The following is an 18587-nucleotide window of genomic DNA, read 5'->3' on the forward strand; positions in this document are numbered from 1 at the left end:
ATTTTCCCTTGCACATCCTTACCCTACACCCTAACACCCATTTTCAATCCACCTGTAACTAGTGTCCTGTAACTACCAGTTTGTGTTTTGTCATACTACCTAAGTTGGCAATTCAACAACACACCTTGGTTAGATGGATTTTCAAAAACTTTGCTTTTAGACAATACAGACAGACAAAAGTTTAGATAAAAAAAAAACAGTTGCGTTCCATTCTGCCTTCTGTCAGTGAACACAGCTGCTGGCTGTACCACTGGACCCTGTCAGCTGCCGCCTTTGGGAGTCTGATTCAAAACTGCTCAAGGGCCATCTTTGGTTTATTGAACTGGGGTAGGCCTGGATGGCTCATCCGGGCAAGAGGCTTTGGGTGACAGCAGCAGACTCGTCAGAAGAAGAGATCAATTCTCAGCCTGTCTGCATCATTTTGTGCAGGGCCCATGCTGAGTTGGGCTCCTGCTGTCTGGCAAGATATTGTACCCAAGCCCGACCCTTCTGATCCCAGATGATTTTGGCACCTGTATAGCAGGCTAATTGTTGAATCTCTTAATGGAAGGACACTGGGGATGCGCAAGCCAAAAAACTTTATACAAATCAAAATATACACAGCCAGTGCCAGAATTAATGGTCCCCATTCCGGGAATCTGTCCAACAGTTGATAATGAAAATTTCAGGCCACCACTCATCTGTGCAGCTTATTGTGGATACTTCAGAGCATGTTGAGTCCAGCTGCCGCTGGGTTACTCCTGCCTCTCTTTTTTCCGAATAAAAAAATTTGAAAAACAGCCACGTCACTCACATGACACGGTGCTCACAACATTCATTATTTATTCTTAATCGCCAAATCTTTTAATAGAGTTAGATTAAAGAAAAGACCATTCCTATTGAACAGATTTTTAGGTTTTTGGTCAGTTGAAGCTGGGAAGATTTTTCTGACAGAGACTTTCAGAAATGTATCCGCTTTTCATGCAATAATGCTTTTTTTTATTTGAAGAAAAAAGAAAGAAAATGTCAATGGAAACCTGCAGCATGAAAGGTGAACATGATTAGAGACTAACACTGGGCACTCGGCACAGAAAAAACATTCTTGAAGCCATGCACAATTTTCTTTTTCCACGTTTTTTTTAGCCATCCCCTAATGAACATAATGCCCATTGATTTCAGTGATTGACCTTCATATCTGTTAAGAGCTAGTCAGCTTAAGAGTCATTCTATTCTTGAAATATGAACACTTTTTAGCAATGCCCAACTGACAAATCTTGTAATATAGGACAACCCGCAAATTAATTCAGAAGGAATGAGGAAGTAAAGTAAAAGTATGAAAAGTATGAAATTAGCCTTACTTTCTAAATGTGATATAGCACTAATGTAACTAAGAACAAAAAAATAAATATATATATATATATTTTTTTTTTTTAAATCAAATAATTTTGTCCTCTCAAGAAAACAAACAAGCATCTTTATCATCTTAACAAGTCAAACATTATAGTGAATTTAAGCATTATATCAGGTATGACAGAGTTAAAAGTGTGGACTAGCTATTAAAAAAAGAATGTGAAAATATTATGGAAAAACACCCAACAAAAAATGCAGTATTTGGTGTATTGCATGTTTGGGACTCCTGTGTTACTTTTCATTTGCCACACAGTCAAGTCGAGGAAGTCAAACTCTGTTTTGATTACACATTCATGAAAAAAATAATATAAAATCATGACACAGATATACAGTACACTATAAAATAAAAGTTTACATCTTAGAATAGACAAGTGAACCGTGTCAAGACGAGAATTAAGTATTACACAATTGCACAATAATTACTGACAAGTTTGAGAAGAACAAACACAAATGGAGACTCCAGTAGAAATGCAGAGTTAAGTTTGAAGGCACTTGGTGATGGCACTAGGTAGAGTGCAACTTTAAACATTGAAACAGTGACATAGTTTCTGTCATCAGAACTCTGACAACACTGTCAATTTAAATGATAGTTTTCCCTTTTCTCTGTTGTGTAGCTGCAAAAGTCCATGGTACTTAAATGTCTGAAGTGTGTTTGGCTGTCTGTGTGTTGTGTGTTTGTATGTGTGTGTGTGTATTTCAGGCTGCTGAGGCAGGCAAGTCAGTATTATGCGTGTGCCGTATGGGTGCATGGTGTTTTAGGCAGCATGCCTCCTGCGGTGCAGTTTGTAGTGATGCAGCAGCTCCTGGTGGCTCTTCTTCTGCCTGCTCTTCCTCCTGAGAGCAGCCGGCCTGGGGAGGTCTCCTCTGGATGAAGACCTGCTGCTCCCTGGGAAGAAACCACAGGACAAACTCAATAAGTCATCGCCACTAAATCAAACACTTTTGCTGCAAAAGTGTAAGATTTACATTTACGCAGCCACACCTGTGACTCACAGCAAGACATCTGGAGAGAAAGCAGTCAAATATTGTTATTATGGGGTGTCCTGGTGGCTCAGTTGGCTAAGGAGCATACCATGTATCATTAATATACTTTGTTCAAGTCCAGCCTGGGAACTTTGTTGCATGCTATCCCCCTGTCTCCATTGTAAACTATCTAATAAAGCAAAAAGTCCAAAAAAGTTATTAAAATTGCTATTATGTCAAGAATAACTTTGTAAATGTACCAACGTCCTTGATTATTCCTGTGACATTAAAGACGTGAGCACCAGTGCAGAGCTTCGCCCCCGTGCAATGTGATTGGTTTGGATGAAATCATCCCTCTAACGGCTATGTGAGATTAACTTTGCAATAAAAGCTTTGACAATTAAACTGAAAAGAAGAAAGGACCTAGAGAAAGGATAGAAAAATGATTAAAAAGACAACAAAGACAACAAAATACAAACAAAGGAAGACAGGAAGGAAGGAATGAAGAAAAGAGGTAAAGGTAAAGACCATCATTAATTCCACTGACGTGTTTCACAGTGTGGTCCTTCGTAGCCTTGGCACTGGCAGCGGAAGCTCCCTCCTGACAGGATGCAGGTCCCGTCATTCATACAAGGGTTGGGCTTGCACAGGTTTACTGGCTTCTTCACCTCTGATTGGAGAGAAAAAACAGTCAATTACCATAAGGTCAAGTTTAAAGACATGGATTAATTTTTCTTACAGCCCTGAGCTCTGAGCATTTTGTTTTTGTTTCATGAGTCTGTCTTCTCTATCTTGCCATCTTGAACAGCTGCAAAGAAATCTTGGTGGAGGGAAACGCACACAGACACCCACCCACACACACACACACACACAGAAAAACAGACACCACAAACAACACATCTCAGCATATGCAGGAGTGTGTGACACATTTTGAATAAATTGATCATTACCGTACCACACTCCTATCCCTTATTCCTATTCCCAGGACAGGAGAGGACAAGATTCCCAGTATGGGACGTAAGGTTTGCTTATGTATAGGAACAGAGGTATTTCCCTGCATTCTCACCTGAGCACAGCATCTGCACCAGCACGTCCTCAAAGTACTTGAGATCCTCATAAAACGGCACCGAGATCATGTGTTCCTCTGTGCCGGCGATCCGCAGCAGCCTCTCTCTCTGCACATCTCCGATGCCGATCACAAACAGCGAAACTCCATTGTCTCTTATCTTCTGGGCTGGCACCACAGCATCGTCCCCTCCCGAACCGTCCGTCACCACCACTACGGCCTTGTTGACGCCGGGCCGCGCCCCCTTGGCTACCGTCAGGACGTTGGAGTGGATGTGGAGTAAAGCGGCGCCCGACGAAGCTACTCCACCCATGTAGCCGCCGTCACCCACCGCCTTGAGCACGGCGGAACCCGAGTCATGGGTGTCCAGGTTGAAGACGGTGCCGGGTCTCCGGCCATAGGTCACCAGCGCCACCTGGGCCACGTCGCGGTTGATGTCAAACTGGACAGTGATGCTGCGCACAAAGTCGCGGAGGGTGGCAAAGTTGTCGCGACCCACACCGCCCGAGGCATCCAGGGCAAACACCAGGTCTACCGCTTGACCCAGACAACCTGAAAGACAAAGACTTATGAACAGAACAGAACATACAGACATTCACTATACATATAACAGTAGTTGTAATGCTGGTTGTAATGCACAAAACATGATTCATGAGAGGTACTGCATGCCCTTCCTCTGCTTATCTCAAGGGTTTATTAATCTACAACGGGTTAAACCAGAAGACGAAAGATCCATTCCTTTTAACATCTAAGGAGTAAGGTTTCTGAGTAAGTGCTGATCCAAGACAAGAGTATGAGGAATTCTAGATCACATCCTGTGAAGCCTATTTCTTAGCTGTTCTCCCTAGCTCTCTCTACTGCCTAAGCAATGAATGCCCATGAATGATCTTCACTTGTCTTTGTTGCCCCTCTCAAAATGGAGTAAAATGAAAAAGGCTACTTGGTATTCAAGGTCCACATGGACACTTAAGCAAGCCACTCAGGTGATGTGCAACTAAGCTAGACATCTATTGACTAGGCTGGAAGGACAGCCTTACTCACTACTACAGTACACACAAATATACAGTATACTTTACAGTAGACACAAACTCTAGCTGCAGCCAGGTCTACCTATCTCTCTAACTTGATTATAGCAAACAAGAATAACTCGATTACTTATGAGTTACCATTGCAAATCTCACCAAATCACATGCTGGCACCTCTTTTAGCACTGCTCACCTCAGCTGTGATGGTTTCACGAAATTTTCAATGAAAACTAAGTGAACTTAGATTTTTGGAGCCTTTTCAGGTGATAACATTACAATAGTACATCTCAACACAGCCAGACTGGATAGTGTCTCTCATTTTACGCCAATTCCACTGCAGGAATTCTCCAAGCTGGTTGTGGTATCTAAGTTATTTACCTGCATTCCAGACCCCATCCACACAAAATTATTGAAAGAACTATTCGCTGCCTTAGGGCTTTCTCTGCTCTATGTTGCACTCACTCCTCTGTCATTTCTCCCAACTCGTTCTAAGTCACAATTATAAAGCCACAATTAAATAAGCCAGGCCACACTTGCGCCTCAATATATCACTGCTTTGTTTACTCCTTATTAGCCCACCCATACTCTCTGCCCACAGGATGCAGGGCTCCATGTCATTCTATGCATTTGAAAGAGAACAGCTGGTGAAAGAGCCGTCTTGGGTACAGCCTCCTCCCATCTGGAACAAGCTTTTTGCCCTTGCCAGCAAATTGGACAGTGTGGCAGTATTTAAGTCCAGACTCAAGACCTATTTAGTCAGCACAGCCTGCAACCTACCTTAACTCTGAGCATGTCAGCCATGCACATACACACACACAGAAAAACTCTGGCCCCATTTCTTGGTGTTTGTGATGTACTTTTTCTATCTATCTTTTCTCTTGTTTGTTTTTACTTGTTTGGTATCCTTTGTTTTCACTTTGTGACAGCCTTGTTTGTTAAAAGCACTCTAGGTTGTGGCAGGTTAACACATATTGTAGTCAGATCTGCTGTGTTTCCTTCTCCCAGGACAATTCCTAGTCTGGACTTGTCATCCAGCTCTTTGAAGTTGGGAATTTGGGAGCTGAGTTTGTTAAAGAACATTTCTCTGGCTGGTTTGAATTTTTCACATTTTAGGAGGACGTGCATCTCCGTCTCGACCTCACCTGTCGAACAATGACCACATGTTCTGTTTTCTTTTGGTTGCCATGATTTCTTATGTCTTCCTGTTTCGATTGCCAATTGGTGGTCACTGAGGGGGGAGGGGGGGGGGGGGCTAGTCTCAGCACCAACTGACACAGCGGACTCTTTTCTGGGTTCAGCTCTTGGGTTTGGAGGGCTTTGGAGTGGAGGCTGTCTGGGGAACTGGATTTAAGGTGATTTAAACATTTTAGCGCTCTTTTTTGAATGTTAATTGTTAATGGATAACGGCCTAATTCTGATCTGCACGCATTTGTTGGTGTTTTTCTTTGTGTGTGTAGGATGTGTCTGAAAAATTCAGCATGTAGGGATTCTGTTGGATGTTTCTCCCAGCTGGTAAAGCTATGATGACTGAGTGGACCCCAGACTTTAATTGAAATTTGGATGTTATAAAATTTCATTTTGATTGCATGTAGATCTCTTCAAGCTTTTTCTTTTAGTGCGTTCACTGTACACTTGCCTTGAAATTGCCACAGGCTCTGCGCATGTCATTAAAAATTGTGATGTTTTTCATTTTGAGTCCAATGGGATCCATGATGCCAGACAGTTTAATTACATTGAATCACATGGCAGTATAAATGGGGAGAATATATCGCATTCTGGTATCTGTAAATATACAATGAATGTTGTGTAAAAGCGCTGTGCTGCTCGTACAGTACCTTGAGTGTCCACACTGCAGATCTTGGCCTTGAGCTCAGGGATCTTGGCATTGAACCTATCAGGTGAGGGGTAGGTGAGAGTCCGTTGGGGATTTCCTGTGATATTGTTCAACTGTCCCTTTAAGGAATCTGGCCCCACCCCTATAAGGAAGATCTCTCTGTCACGTGCGTATTTAGAAGGCTCAACCACCTCGTCAGCAGCGGGTGTGGCTGTGAGCAGTACCACCACGCGGGGGAGGTCGTCCGTGACGTCGGCGAAGACCGGCGCGCTCAGGAAGCCGTGGCGCGTTACATAGCGAAGTGCCTGGCCAGTCCGGGTCTCGCCGCCTATGGGCTGAAGCCCCTCCACAGCGTTCAGCAGACCCCTCACATCCCCTCTGAACTTGCCCACTTGGGCCTCGACACGAGCCTCTCCACCAAACACTGCCAGGCCAACTTTAGTGGGGGTGTCAGACCCAATAACAGCCTGCAGGAAGCGCTTTAAAAAGGACTTGAGGCGGAGGAAGCCTTCCAAGGTGAGCGTGGTGGAACCTTCTACCAGGAAGAGCAGGTCCACTGAACAGTCCAATGATAGTGCAGGAGCTGAAGAGGGACAGAGGAACGAGTTAGTTTGTTCTCTGCTTGAACAATTGCAAGCTGTAGTTGAAAATTACATGTGCAGAAGTCCTTCAAAAATCTTGTCAATCATAATCATTCATTTTCACACTTTGAATAGACATGGACACATGGAGATACACGCAAACACATACATGTGCATGTGTACACACATGTACACAACACCCTGGTTCAAGTGTGAATTGCTGGGTTCACCTGAAGTGTTGCTCAAAAAATTATGGCATTGTAAGCAGATTATGAGTTTTGTTATAATGAGAATATGATATGCTATAATACACAGTGTGCAGAATCTTTGTCTTTAATACTTATAATCTCTGATTTAATAATCTTGCAACTAATTTCCTAACACGCCAGATTCATTTATGTGCAATAATGAATACCATAATGCATTGCAATCTATGTAATTTTCAATGTGAATACAGTGGCAGCATGCAGCCAGTGAGTAGATGCCAATATCTCAGTCCAGGCCCTTCCACCCTCAGCAGTGTACGGACCACAGTGTGGGTCTCCTCCATAGCCAGGCGGACACACACAGTGGAAGCCCTCTGGACCTTCTGACACACACGTTCCACCGTTGAAGCAGGGCTGGGAGTCACAGGGATCTAACAGGCGAGAGAGACTGGCTTGACATGGGCTACACACACATCTGTACACACACACAAACACACACACAACATCTAAGAGAGAGCAAAAGAGAGCAAGAGACGGAAAGAGAACAAGAGAAAGAGACAGGGCAAGACAGAGAGGAAGAGAAAGAGAGACTTTCCCTTCAGGCCGGTGCTGTTACCTGGACAGATAGTCCGATGGCAGACTGTCTGGTGTCTTTTGTAAACCTTGTTGTACCTGCGACACACACACACACACACACACACACACACACACACATTTGGACCAACACAGAATTCACTTCAATTTGTGAATGAATCATATAACTGCTGTTTTACATTGAGGAACTTTCATTTTTAACTTGCATGCAACAAACATGAGATGAAGTGTCAGGTACAGTATCCGTGTCTTCCTCTAATAAACAATAATTCCCATAACAAGATTTTGGAACGACTGATTGTAGATCTCTCTGTACAATCATTGAACCTTGCTTACCAGGTAATAAACAAAGAAATATAAAAATTTACATGGATGGCATTTTTAACATTTCAATTGCAAAGAATTTCTTTATAGGGCTCCTCTTAAGGTAGACTCATCTTGAGTAATGTACAAGTAACCCACATCACCTTTTTGTGTTGTATGCGCCTAAAAATGCTTATACTATATTTTATAGTGGATTGTAAGGGAGTTAAAGTAGCATTTTGTGTGTCTGAGAACTGGCAAAAATTGTGGAAGATCAACTGACAAGCTGTGATGGTCCTCTGTACTGTAATTAGCCTTTTTATTGTGGTAAAATTGCAAAGATTTGTGAAGATTGCAGTCTCATTTTCTCAAAGGCCATTTTTAATTTGACCAGGTATGGCTGACAGACCTCCACACTGACATACTGCACATAAACACCTGGGAGCTTTCCAACCAGTCTTGTATTGTTGCCCAGTGAGCAGCTCATAAGAGAGATTGGGGATCAAGTGTCTTGCTACATGGCACTTTGTAGTTGCTGAGAGAAAAGAGTGTTACTCATTCCGCTCTCCAGCCCAGATTTTTTCACGCAGTCTGGAGTGACCTTCCCTATTATAAACCTGCTTTTTTGACCTTTAGGCCACCCACACATAATGAGCTGGATTTTCTGCTGTTAAAGTACAGGAATCCAAAACTCAACATTGCCAAGTCAGAATTAACCTAACAAAGAATATGCATTCATCCTCTCAAATTGACTCTGTATTTGGGTCTTAACAAAGAGGAAGACAGCAAGAATATGTGTATGTGTGTGTTCTTGCCTGTAGTAAGGACAGAGAGAAGTGTACGGGGAATATCCCTTGGAGCCTTTCCAGCACATGAAATTCCCCTGCAGCTCTTTCACGGTCTCCAGTGTCTTCCTCACACATGGATAGGACTCCACCTGACAGCCTGAGGGACATGACAGGCGGACGGGGGAAGGGAGGGAGTTGGAGAATGAGGGGAGTAGAGAGAGGAGGAGGGAGACAACTGAGGTGAGTCTTGTGGCATAGTTTACATTTTCAAATGTTTGTTTCTTCTCCTTTTTCACACACAGAAGGATGGAAGATCTCTCAAGTGTTAAATTTTACTATTTTTCAATTATTTTTGTCCAATGACACCAAACTAGTGAATTATGTCTATATAAGCTGATAATTAATGTTCAGAACTCAAAACTGCATCTCCAGTGAAAAAGTGATATCTGTGCATTCCTACCCGCAGGTGTGGCATTGCAGACAGAGAAGGTGGTGAGTGTGGTGTACAGGCCATTGACTGCATCGTAGAAATGTTCGGCAAAGAAAACGTGGCTTTCCATTGGCTCGCTGGCCAGAGCATGTAGCTCCTCCCACCTGGAGAACAGAGAGTGAAAAACAAAAGGGAGAGACAGAGATACACAAAAATAGAGAGGAATTCAGGTGATTGGGAGATTACGGATCATTTTACACTTCCTGATAAAGGTTGTGGGTGATAATAATATTCTAATTACAGTACAAAATGTGTATTTTACTTGATATTCTACACATTGTGGAGGCAGGTTGATACAGAAGCAACTGAAAGCAATCAAATAACATTAAAGACTTTGAGAATTACAGTGGATTAAGCAGGTAAGGATCAATCTGTACATGCAGATTACATTTTGGTAATAACCTCCCCAACCCCGGACATCAGTTCCACAGTGCAAAGCATCCACAAATCAACAGCTGTTCCTGCTAGATGGGCAACCAATGTAAATACTGGGTGCACTTTATATTTGGGGATATGCCAGAAGGATGGAATGACATCGATGTGCTAGAAAAGCAAGCTAGAAAAACTGCCTCCTGCATCATCTCATTCTATCTTCTGTAATTATGTTATATTGTTAAAATTATTAGCCATCTTAACACAGACATTCTTAAATATGATATTATCTTGATGAAACTATAATATATACATTTCTACCCAGGTTTGACACATTCTGTCTTTCCTACACTTCCTACACACATTGCTATGTCTCTCATTTGTTTCTTTTTGTACTTTTTCCAATGAGACTGCATTGGAAACAAAAGGAATTGGTTTAATGCGTTATCCCCTGTGATTTTCATCCATTTTCACCCAACCAATCAAATGTACCTGGGGTAACGCAGGCCCACGGCGAACAGGACAACGCCCGTCTCTTTGAGCTGCATGGCCGCCTGCGCCACATTGCCCTGGGACCTTCCGTCCGACAGGAGGATGACGATCTGGGCCACACTGGAGGAGTTACGCCCCCCTGGGAAACCTTTCCTCAGCACGTACTTCAGAGCCAGGCCTGTCTGGGTGCTGCCTCCCCTGGGTGGGTGGATTGTTTCCAAGGGTGGGGGTGGGAAGAGAGGGGAGAATGGGATGTAGTATGGGAAAGAGGAAAGCGAGAGAAGCAAGGGAGAAAAAAGGAGTGGAGTGAGAGAGAGATTATACATTCCTCCTTAAAAACTTTTAAATATGTAAAAAGAATATTCCTTGATGAAACTCCTCTTAGGCTATACATTTCTGTTGTGCTTTTATTTGGTCTAATAGAACTGGTTTACAAAAAAGAGGGAGATAGGTACACAAGGTTGAGAGGAAAGGGAGGGTAGATGGTGGTAGAGATAGGAATGGGCATAAAGACTGACAGGGTTTCATGTTGCTGCTAGAATAGCAGAACAGAGCAATTAGAAAAACGGGAAAAGAATATGTGACTACACTAGAAAAAATAGGAGAAAAGGGGGCAAACAGTGGAGTGAAATACAAAGGTAACTGTCAAGGTTTTATTGCCACTTATCCATATTACTGGCAAAGAAAAGTGTGGATCCAGTTTGGATGGTTTTCATAGTTTTGTTCTTGAACTGAATGTGCTGTTTCATGACCCGAGGACATATGAAACTCATTCATCACCTATTGTTTCTTTTCAAAAACACATCAATGTCAGTTAGAGCAGAGGGCTATTCTCTTTTTTGGAGAGCAAATCTTTCCACTGGACATTGAGAAATCTATTCAGTGTCTTATGATCGTAGAAGAAGGAACTGCTGAAAAAACAGAAGTAATCAGTGATGTGCAGGCCTAGTTGTCATCTGAGCATTTGTCCCTTTTTTGACCATTTCTTCTTTCAACAGTGAAAACAACGCTGCGTATGCTTGGAGCATTGAAACTACAAGACAATACAGTGAAAGGCACAAAGGCCTTCAGGCATGATTTGCCCATATGAACTGACCAAAATGAGGTATTCATTGTTTTCTTTGCATGGAATTGTTCATCGAAATAAAGAGTGCATACTTTGTGCATGCAAATGGCTATAGTGATGGTTATTTTTGAGTCATCCTCCTATAGCAAAGATCTGTCTCTGGCACACTCTAAAGGTTTAACAGTTCAAAATATCTAGTATTGCATTGTTGTCTCATGTAACCATACATATTTTCACATCCATATTCATTCTATTTATTAGAATGTAAATTATGCTAACTTCATTAAAAAAGTACAGGATTAATAATGTGTGTATACTTACTCACACACGCACACACACACACCTATGTTCATAAATTCGAACACTCTAAGATGTAATTTGATTTGAGGCAATGAGACAGCTAATGAGTTCAAAATATGGGTGGCCATTCCAAATCAGATGGCAAGCCAAAATTGTGCTTCCAAACTCTGAACACTACACACACACACACACAGATCCAACTTATCTTTCTGTCAGCTTAATGCGCTTATCCAATATCCAGTGACCACCTACCTCTAATCTGAAATTAATTTGCTTTCCTTTCCAGAGAGCATTTGTCATTAGTCAACCTCTTACTGAGTGTGTGTGTGTTCAGCATGAGTTGTAACTAAATCCAATCCAGATCATCTAACTTGTCAAACATGTAAAAAAGACATTTATTTTATCAACTTACTATTTTACTATCTCACTCTTCTCCTGTCTCATTCAATCCAGTCATGGTACTGGAGCCAGCCCAGAGAATGGTGAAGTGTTTTGAACATACCAAAAAGGTGGCGAACTTCTGACTACTCTTACTGACCAGGTCATACCTATCAATGGGGAAATTTCTCTGATTTATGACTGTTTTGAACCCATTTTTCTCTCATCTGTCACAGAAACTATCTCGTGAAGTCCAAGACCTGCCCCCATTATGTTGTTCCTACAAAATTCCTGAAAGAGATCTTTGAAACAGTTGCTCCTGGTATTTTATCAATAATAAATAGCTCTCTGGCAAATGGCAGTTTCCTTTCTGTTTTTAAACATGTGGCACCACTCCTCAAAAAAAAAACAAGTCCAGACCCCTTAAATCCCAGCAACTACAGACTTTTCTCCAAGCATCCATTTTTAGCTAGTGTTTTAGAGAAACGTATCAGCTTAATAGCTTTTATGAGTCAAAATGACATTTTTTACTCATTTTTGACAATTTCAATCAGAGTAATTCATAATGCAGATACTGCCCTTGTTAAGTAACCAATTGCCTTCTTTAAGCAACAAATGTAAGTGAAAGTTAGATTTTAATCTTTTTATATCTGCAGATTTTGACGTTGTACACCATGCAATTTTAATTGGCCCCGTCAAAGTCTGGGTTGGCTTCAAGGACAGAGCACTTAATTGGTTCAGCTCATACTGGTCACAGAACATTCTCCATCACAATAGGAATATTGTTTTTCTTCAACTCCTGTAGAGTTCCTCAAGGTTCAATTTTAGGCCCCATTCTATTTTCCATTACCAAGCTCCCACTTGGCCATATCATCCGTAAACACAATATTTTTTCTATTGCTACATTGATGATATACAGATATATCTACCTCTGAAACCCAATAACTGGAAGGCCTAGACACTCTTAAGGAAAGCCTCAGTGATGTTAAGCGCTGGATGTCACAAAATATTTTGCAGCTTAACGACAATAAATCAGGAATAGTTTTATTTCAGTAATTTTCCCTACTGACTTGTGCTGAATATATAAACACAGTTGTGCAGTCTTGTTACCTTCAGTTTTCAACTTTTTCAAAATTAAATCAATTTCATAATTTAGTTGTCTGGTGAAGGTCATTTATTTATATTCTTTATTCTGGCTTCAATTACAAAACTCTTTCATGTCTCCAGCTTGTTGAAAATGCAGCAGTCAGGATTTTAATTAGTACAAGCAGATGAAATCACGTCACTCAAGCTCTGGCATTGTGTTCACTGTTTACCTGCTAGATTTAGAAATGATATTATGAATTTGCTGGTCATATTTGAAGCATGGTTAGGTCTCGCTCAAAGCTATATCACTTTATAAACTGTATAGAAGAGAAGAGAAGAGAAGAGAAGAGAAGAGAAGAGAAGAGAAGAAAAGAAAAGAGAAGAGAAGAGAGACATACCTGTAGGATATCTTCTTCATGTGCTTCCTCAGCTCTTCTTTGGTGGTGTATGTATCTAGGCCAAACTCCAGGCGAGGGGTGGAGCCAAACTGAATCAAACCTACTCGCACCTGCACAAGGGTGAAATTACACAAATGTTGATTGACGTGCTCTGTACAGGTGAAAGAAACAAAAATAGATAGAAAGGAAGACAGAAAGAACCTTATCTGGTCCTATGTCTAGAGCTTGACAGAGTTTGAGTGCGTAGTGTTTGGACCTCTCAAAACTGCCCTTCCCCACACTGTAGGAGCCGTCCATGAGGAAGAGGATGTCCATGGCTGCTGAGCACTGCATCACTTCATGTGTAAACACACACACACACAGTTAACAGTTAAACACATACAGTATGATTTATAGATAAAGAAGTAGGCCCGCACTTGTCCCAAGTCCAAACCATTGCATTCCTGGCAAGGAGCTCCTGTTCTTTTGTTGTGCTATTGCAGTTGAAATAGTAGAGACAGCGACTGTATGTCCTGCCCTCACACTGACATAATAACAAGGGAACAACAGCTTAGCATACCTAAGCTCAATTTTCTTTTCCAAACATACACACACAAAAAACCCATTCAACAAGCAAGAACAATGTGTTTTTCTCTCCCACACACACACACACACTCCCACCCACACCCTTGAGCATGTTTGTACTTGCTAGCAGCGTAAATAATCAGTGGTGTAGCTGTCATGTTAGAATGCGCTGCTGATCATGAAGAGAGTCATTAGAGACAGGGAGAGTGTGCCGTCTGTCTGTCACAGCTCTTGTGAAGGATTGCCACTGATCCTGCGTACTCGTGTAATAAAGGCTTCAAAACGCTTTCCTCTGCCAGACAGTGCCAGCCTGTTAAGACCACCCAACACCTCAACAGCTTCTGCCCAAGAGCTGTCGCCCTACTTCAATATTTGTCATCAAGCCATTTATTATTACCTACTTGCCCAGCCTCTCAATATTTTAAAATGTTTGTACAACGGCGTCTACATCAGATATCGCACACTATGTCACTTTTCAGCCTCAGGAATGCAGGTTTATGCACCTCATTGTTTTCAGTGTAATGTTCCTCATGGTCCACTGCACCACTCATTATGGCATCAACATACTGCATGCTATGTTGCCCTGTCCCTTGGCACTGAAGGAATATCCTACTGTACTTGTACTACTGTGTGTGTCAGTATGTACTATGAAACTCCAAGTTATTAATATGTCTCTGCATCAATTCCACCAGGACAAATTCATGTAAATTCATTGTACTCAGGAATTCAAGTGATTCTGATAAGGCACTCACTCTCTCCTGCCGAGTTGATCTTGACGATGGTCTCATGGCTGGTTTGGATCTCCTGCACTGAGGTGGTCCGCTGGACTAGGAGGGACAGAAAGCATGGTGGTTAGTCTCATGACATTTAGATGAATAAACAGTTAGGCCCTTTACACACATTAGCATCAATGCACATAAACACATACAAATAACTTACAGAGGTGGAGTTTATGTCAAAAGTAAAAATCAGTTACAAACCTATATCAACATACACCAAAAACATCTTGGGATATGGTTTGTAAATAAATAAGCTACCCATATTCTAATATAACAAATCAATGTGTTTGTATCTGTCCCTACACAAATAAACCATTTACATACACTAACTACCAAATAGAAGCTTAGGTAGTGACTGAGATAGCAGCTTTACTCTTGTTGATGACAGCCAACACCTGTAAGTTGACTGCAAATTGACAACCTATGATTTACATGTGCTGTTAGAGCGGGCCAAATGAGTGTACACACACACTCTCTTCCCTGGGGCCATTAACCTCTCTTCATGTAAACTGTCGACCATTTAGTGTCATTCCAGCAACATCCTTTGAGCCTTGGGAAAAGGAAAAAAAATAAATGGGATGTTGTCCTCGATTCAGTTCACTACCTCCCACTTGACCCCCTTCACAATGGGTGATGGAGTAATCAAAGTTAATGTGAGTGGACAAGTGAAGTTCCCATTCACAAAACTTGTGAACATGCTCTGGGTCTGTTCTGTTGTCCCTGGTAACCACGATGGGTCATGAAAGCATTTGCCTGGTCCAGAGACAGAGCACTTGAGTGATTTTACAGACGTAGCCTAGATCTCCACATTAAACAGATTCCACACTTCGAATAGCACAGCCCTTCCTTTCAATCAGAGTCCAGAAAGAATTAGTCAAACACTGTGTTATTTCTCCTGTCAACTTCGCAATAATATTTCAGATGTCGGCTTAGTCAGTGGCTGCTGACACATCATGCAGATGGAGCTGTATGCAATTAATTGAAATTGGTGATGCTTCTTCTGATGTCTCCTTCAAGTCTCAAGAGAAACAGAATCAAAGCAAAAGTTCAATGCACTGCTTAGCAATAAGGGCATGTCTGTGTCAGATACTTAAGTATTAACCAGTAAATGAATATAACCAGTGACTATACATAGAAGGCGATAACACTATTCAAAATTTCAGCCTGTAAAATTGAAATAATTGTCTCTTTAACTTTATATTATAGGTTTTGGAGACAAAGTTATAAGTTTTCAGATTGCATCACCAAATTGCAATATTCTAGTCGATTACAGTATTGAACACAATTTAGTTGGAACGTCCCTCTCATACTGTACATGTTTAATGATGGAGGCAGGTTAGGGAAGGTACATTAGGAGCTCGAAACCCCAGACCGACACGGCAAGGTAAGGCACTTAAGGCACTTATTGACCCACAGCTGCTTTCAGTGGCCAATAGTAACAGACAGGTGGTACTGGTGTGCTCCCAGGTATGAATGCAAATGTATGCAACCCTCCCACTCCAGGCAATGTGGAGGATGCGGCAAGTAGGAGCGAGGGTGAGCGTTGGTCGGGAGGAGAGAGACGAGGAGTGACCTGTTGAGACACAGGCAGGACATTAAATCTCCACTCCTTTTAATTTGTCCCATCTGAATGATTATGTTGATTCTGCCAAGTGATTACCACCTGCAGTAAACAAAAGATAATTCCATAATGGGTAAAAGGGATTGGCGGATTATCCATACCACAATGAAGCAAAGGAGACAGATTTGTTGTGTTTGGACACAATCCTCTCCTCCCAGCTCCCTACTTCACATCCCTCTTTATACGCCCATGAAATTCTATTTTACCGAAGGCTTCAGAATGCACTCTTTGGAAATGGCATTTGTCTCAATCACCATTACATAGGAAGAGAAGAGCAAAGGATGGACATGAGGTTAGGAAAATCATGAATCATGAAAGGACTGCCACCTGCAACCCAAGGGCTTCAGCTCCCACCTCTTCACTCCTGAGCCTTTCATCTTCATGGCCTTAATTCCAACATTAATTCTAGGCCAAAGGTCCTCCTGACAGTGAAAGTTTAGGGCCTTGGGAAGCAGTTTTATCATGGCCAGTGGGGCCCCACTGCTCTGAAAACTGGTCAGCTCAGCGCCCATAGCAGATTGACAGCATGTCTTTAAAGTGAGTGAACACTTTGCAGGAAACACATAAGCAAGAAAATGGGAAGAACCCCCAGGCTGCGCGGACAATGTCTAATTGGCATTAATCCCGTGTCAGTCGGGAGGAGTGCTGAGGGATTTAGGGAATGTCCCCGTGAAACCCGAGAGAAAAACTAGGATCAACTTCTATCTATTTGTGAAACTTAAGTTCACGGTCTGGATGACATGGATATCTATCTGTTCAGGCACTGCAACATGTTATCTGTGTTGTCAGCGCAGGAGGAAAGGGGGAGTATTGGAGAGATGAAACAGTCTGGTTTCTAGAAGTTCAAAGTCTTGACATGGCCAATAGTAAATACTTCAGATGGTGCTAAAGCTGTCATTTTTGAAAACAACTCAACTATTAAATTGGCCCGCAACTCCCGCCTCTTCCCTGGGGCGAATACTCTTGGGTCCAAGAGAGCGAGTGACGATGAGCTATAACGCAAAATTTGACTTGCCTGGAAACAAACACCACTTTAAGCACCGGCAGGAAATCACTTTGAAGAGGATAAAATAGGAATTCTTCTGCATTGAGGACCTGACAGGTTTAAGCAGTAAAACATCCTGTTAAAGAACCTTGAGTTGACCAGTAAAGCATCACTGAAGCTTTGCCTCTGTCGTGCAGTGCACACATACTACATTCATGCTCACATGCGCAAACACAAACCATTTTTTTTAACTATATTTGTAACTACATACATTGTGACTACATTCCTTCCCTAACCTTCCCTAAACCAATCCTAAACTATTTCTTAATTCTAACGCTAATTCTAACCCTAACCCTAAAATGGACAGGTGAAGTCTTCAGTCCTAGTTTGTAAGCTAATGTATGCATAGTAATCATATCACTGAATCATATTAGCTCTCCTCTACTCTCTGTAACTGCTCATAAAACTCCCTCCTGTCTCACTCCTTATTTATTTTCCTATCACCCCTTTCATAGATGATCAATCTATGGTCACAGGAATATTGTCAGGACGCTCTTGCACTTATTCTACTGTTGCAGTCATTGCAAGCCACTCTGGACAAGAGTCAGCTGAATGCTCAAAATGTAAAAAAGGTACAACTGCAAAACAGAGGGCATTCTATCCAATACTGCACCCTTAAAATAGAAAACCACAGGCACCTATTGAATGAATCCTTCAAATTCAAACATATTATAGAAGTCAATTTTACGTTTTCAGATTCAGATGAGTGAGGCTTTCAAACCTCATCATGTAAAGAATGTAGAGGCTGTGTACTTTCATGTGCTGTGTTGATATTTACTGCATGCCCCAAATTATTTTGAGTGGCCATACATTTGGAATAATGTGGGTTATTCAAAACATTTCAAAACCAAACTTATACGGTTCTTGGTCTGAAGGCTTCACATACACTATCTGTGATGTGTGGTATCCAGTCATCAACTGAAACTGAACACCAAACAGCAATAATATCAATCAACCAACCTTGAAGAAGCAGCAGTGTGAAGAGGGAGAGATGGATACCAGGGTGCATGTCGGGACACCTGGAATGATAAACAAAGGCATTTTGCTTAGCTAGGAACAAAACACACCAAACAGAAGAGCAGAAGTGGGAGAGCGAGTGTGAGTGATGAGAGGGAGGAGGAGAGAGGGACAGATGCGAGGGAGTGTGTCTGTGTGTGGGGGCATGTGTATACGTCAAATGTCAATAAAGCCATCTTTATTTCTGCAGAAAGACAAGGTGCCAGGCATGGAAAACAATGGCAAAGTCT

General features: G+C 41.9%; 1 protein-coding gene across 2 annotated transcripts; it reads right to left on the minus strand.

The window, feature by feature from the left end:
* Positions 1–918: 918 nt before the first annotated feature.
* vwa2 (von Willebrand factor A domain containing 2) lies at positions 919–18354 on the minus strand. 2 transcript variants are annotated; one of them, XM_071527848.1, is made up of 13 exons: positions 18301–18354; positions 14648–14722; positions 13533–13666; positions 13332–13441; positions 10104–10301; positions 9210–9343; positions 8777–8906; positions 7681–7736; positions 7388–7495; positions 6279–6860; positions 3419–3970; positions 2900–3022; positions 919–2275 (listed from the first exon to the last, which is right to left on the minus strand). In XM_071527848.1, the coding sequence occupies exons 1-13, from the start codon at positions 18347–18349 to the stop codon at positions 2145–2147; spliced, it is 2382 nt and encodes a 793-aa protein (XP_071383949.1). In that variant the 5' UTR covers positions 18350–18354; the 3' UTR covers positions 919–2144. The 2 variants fall into 2 exon arrangements, with proteins under 2 accessions (XP_071383949.1, XP_071383951.1); XM_071527850.1 differs by having other exon boundaries at positions 919–2271; positions 2896–3022.
* Positions 18355–18587: the final 233 nt, after the last annotated feature.

The sequence above is a fragment of the Centroberyx affinis genome, unplaced genomic scaffold, assembly GCF_046629955.1.
Source record: "Centroberyx affinis isolate AG114_WGS23_722 - 3 ecotype Tasmania unplaced genomic scaffold, CSIRO-AGI_Caff_v1 ptg001581l_1, whole genome shotgun sequence".
Taxonomy (NCBI): domain Eukaryota; kingdom Metazoa; phylum Chordata; class Actinopteri; order Beryciformes; family Berycidae; genus Centroberyx; species Centroberyx affinis.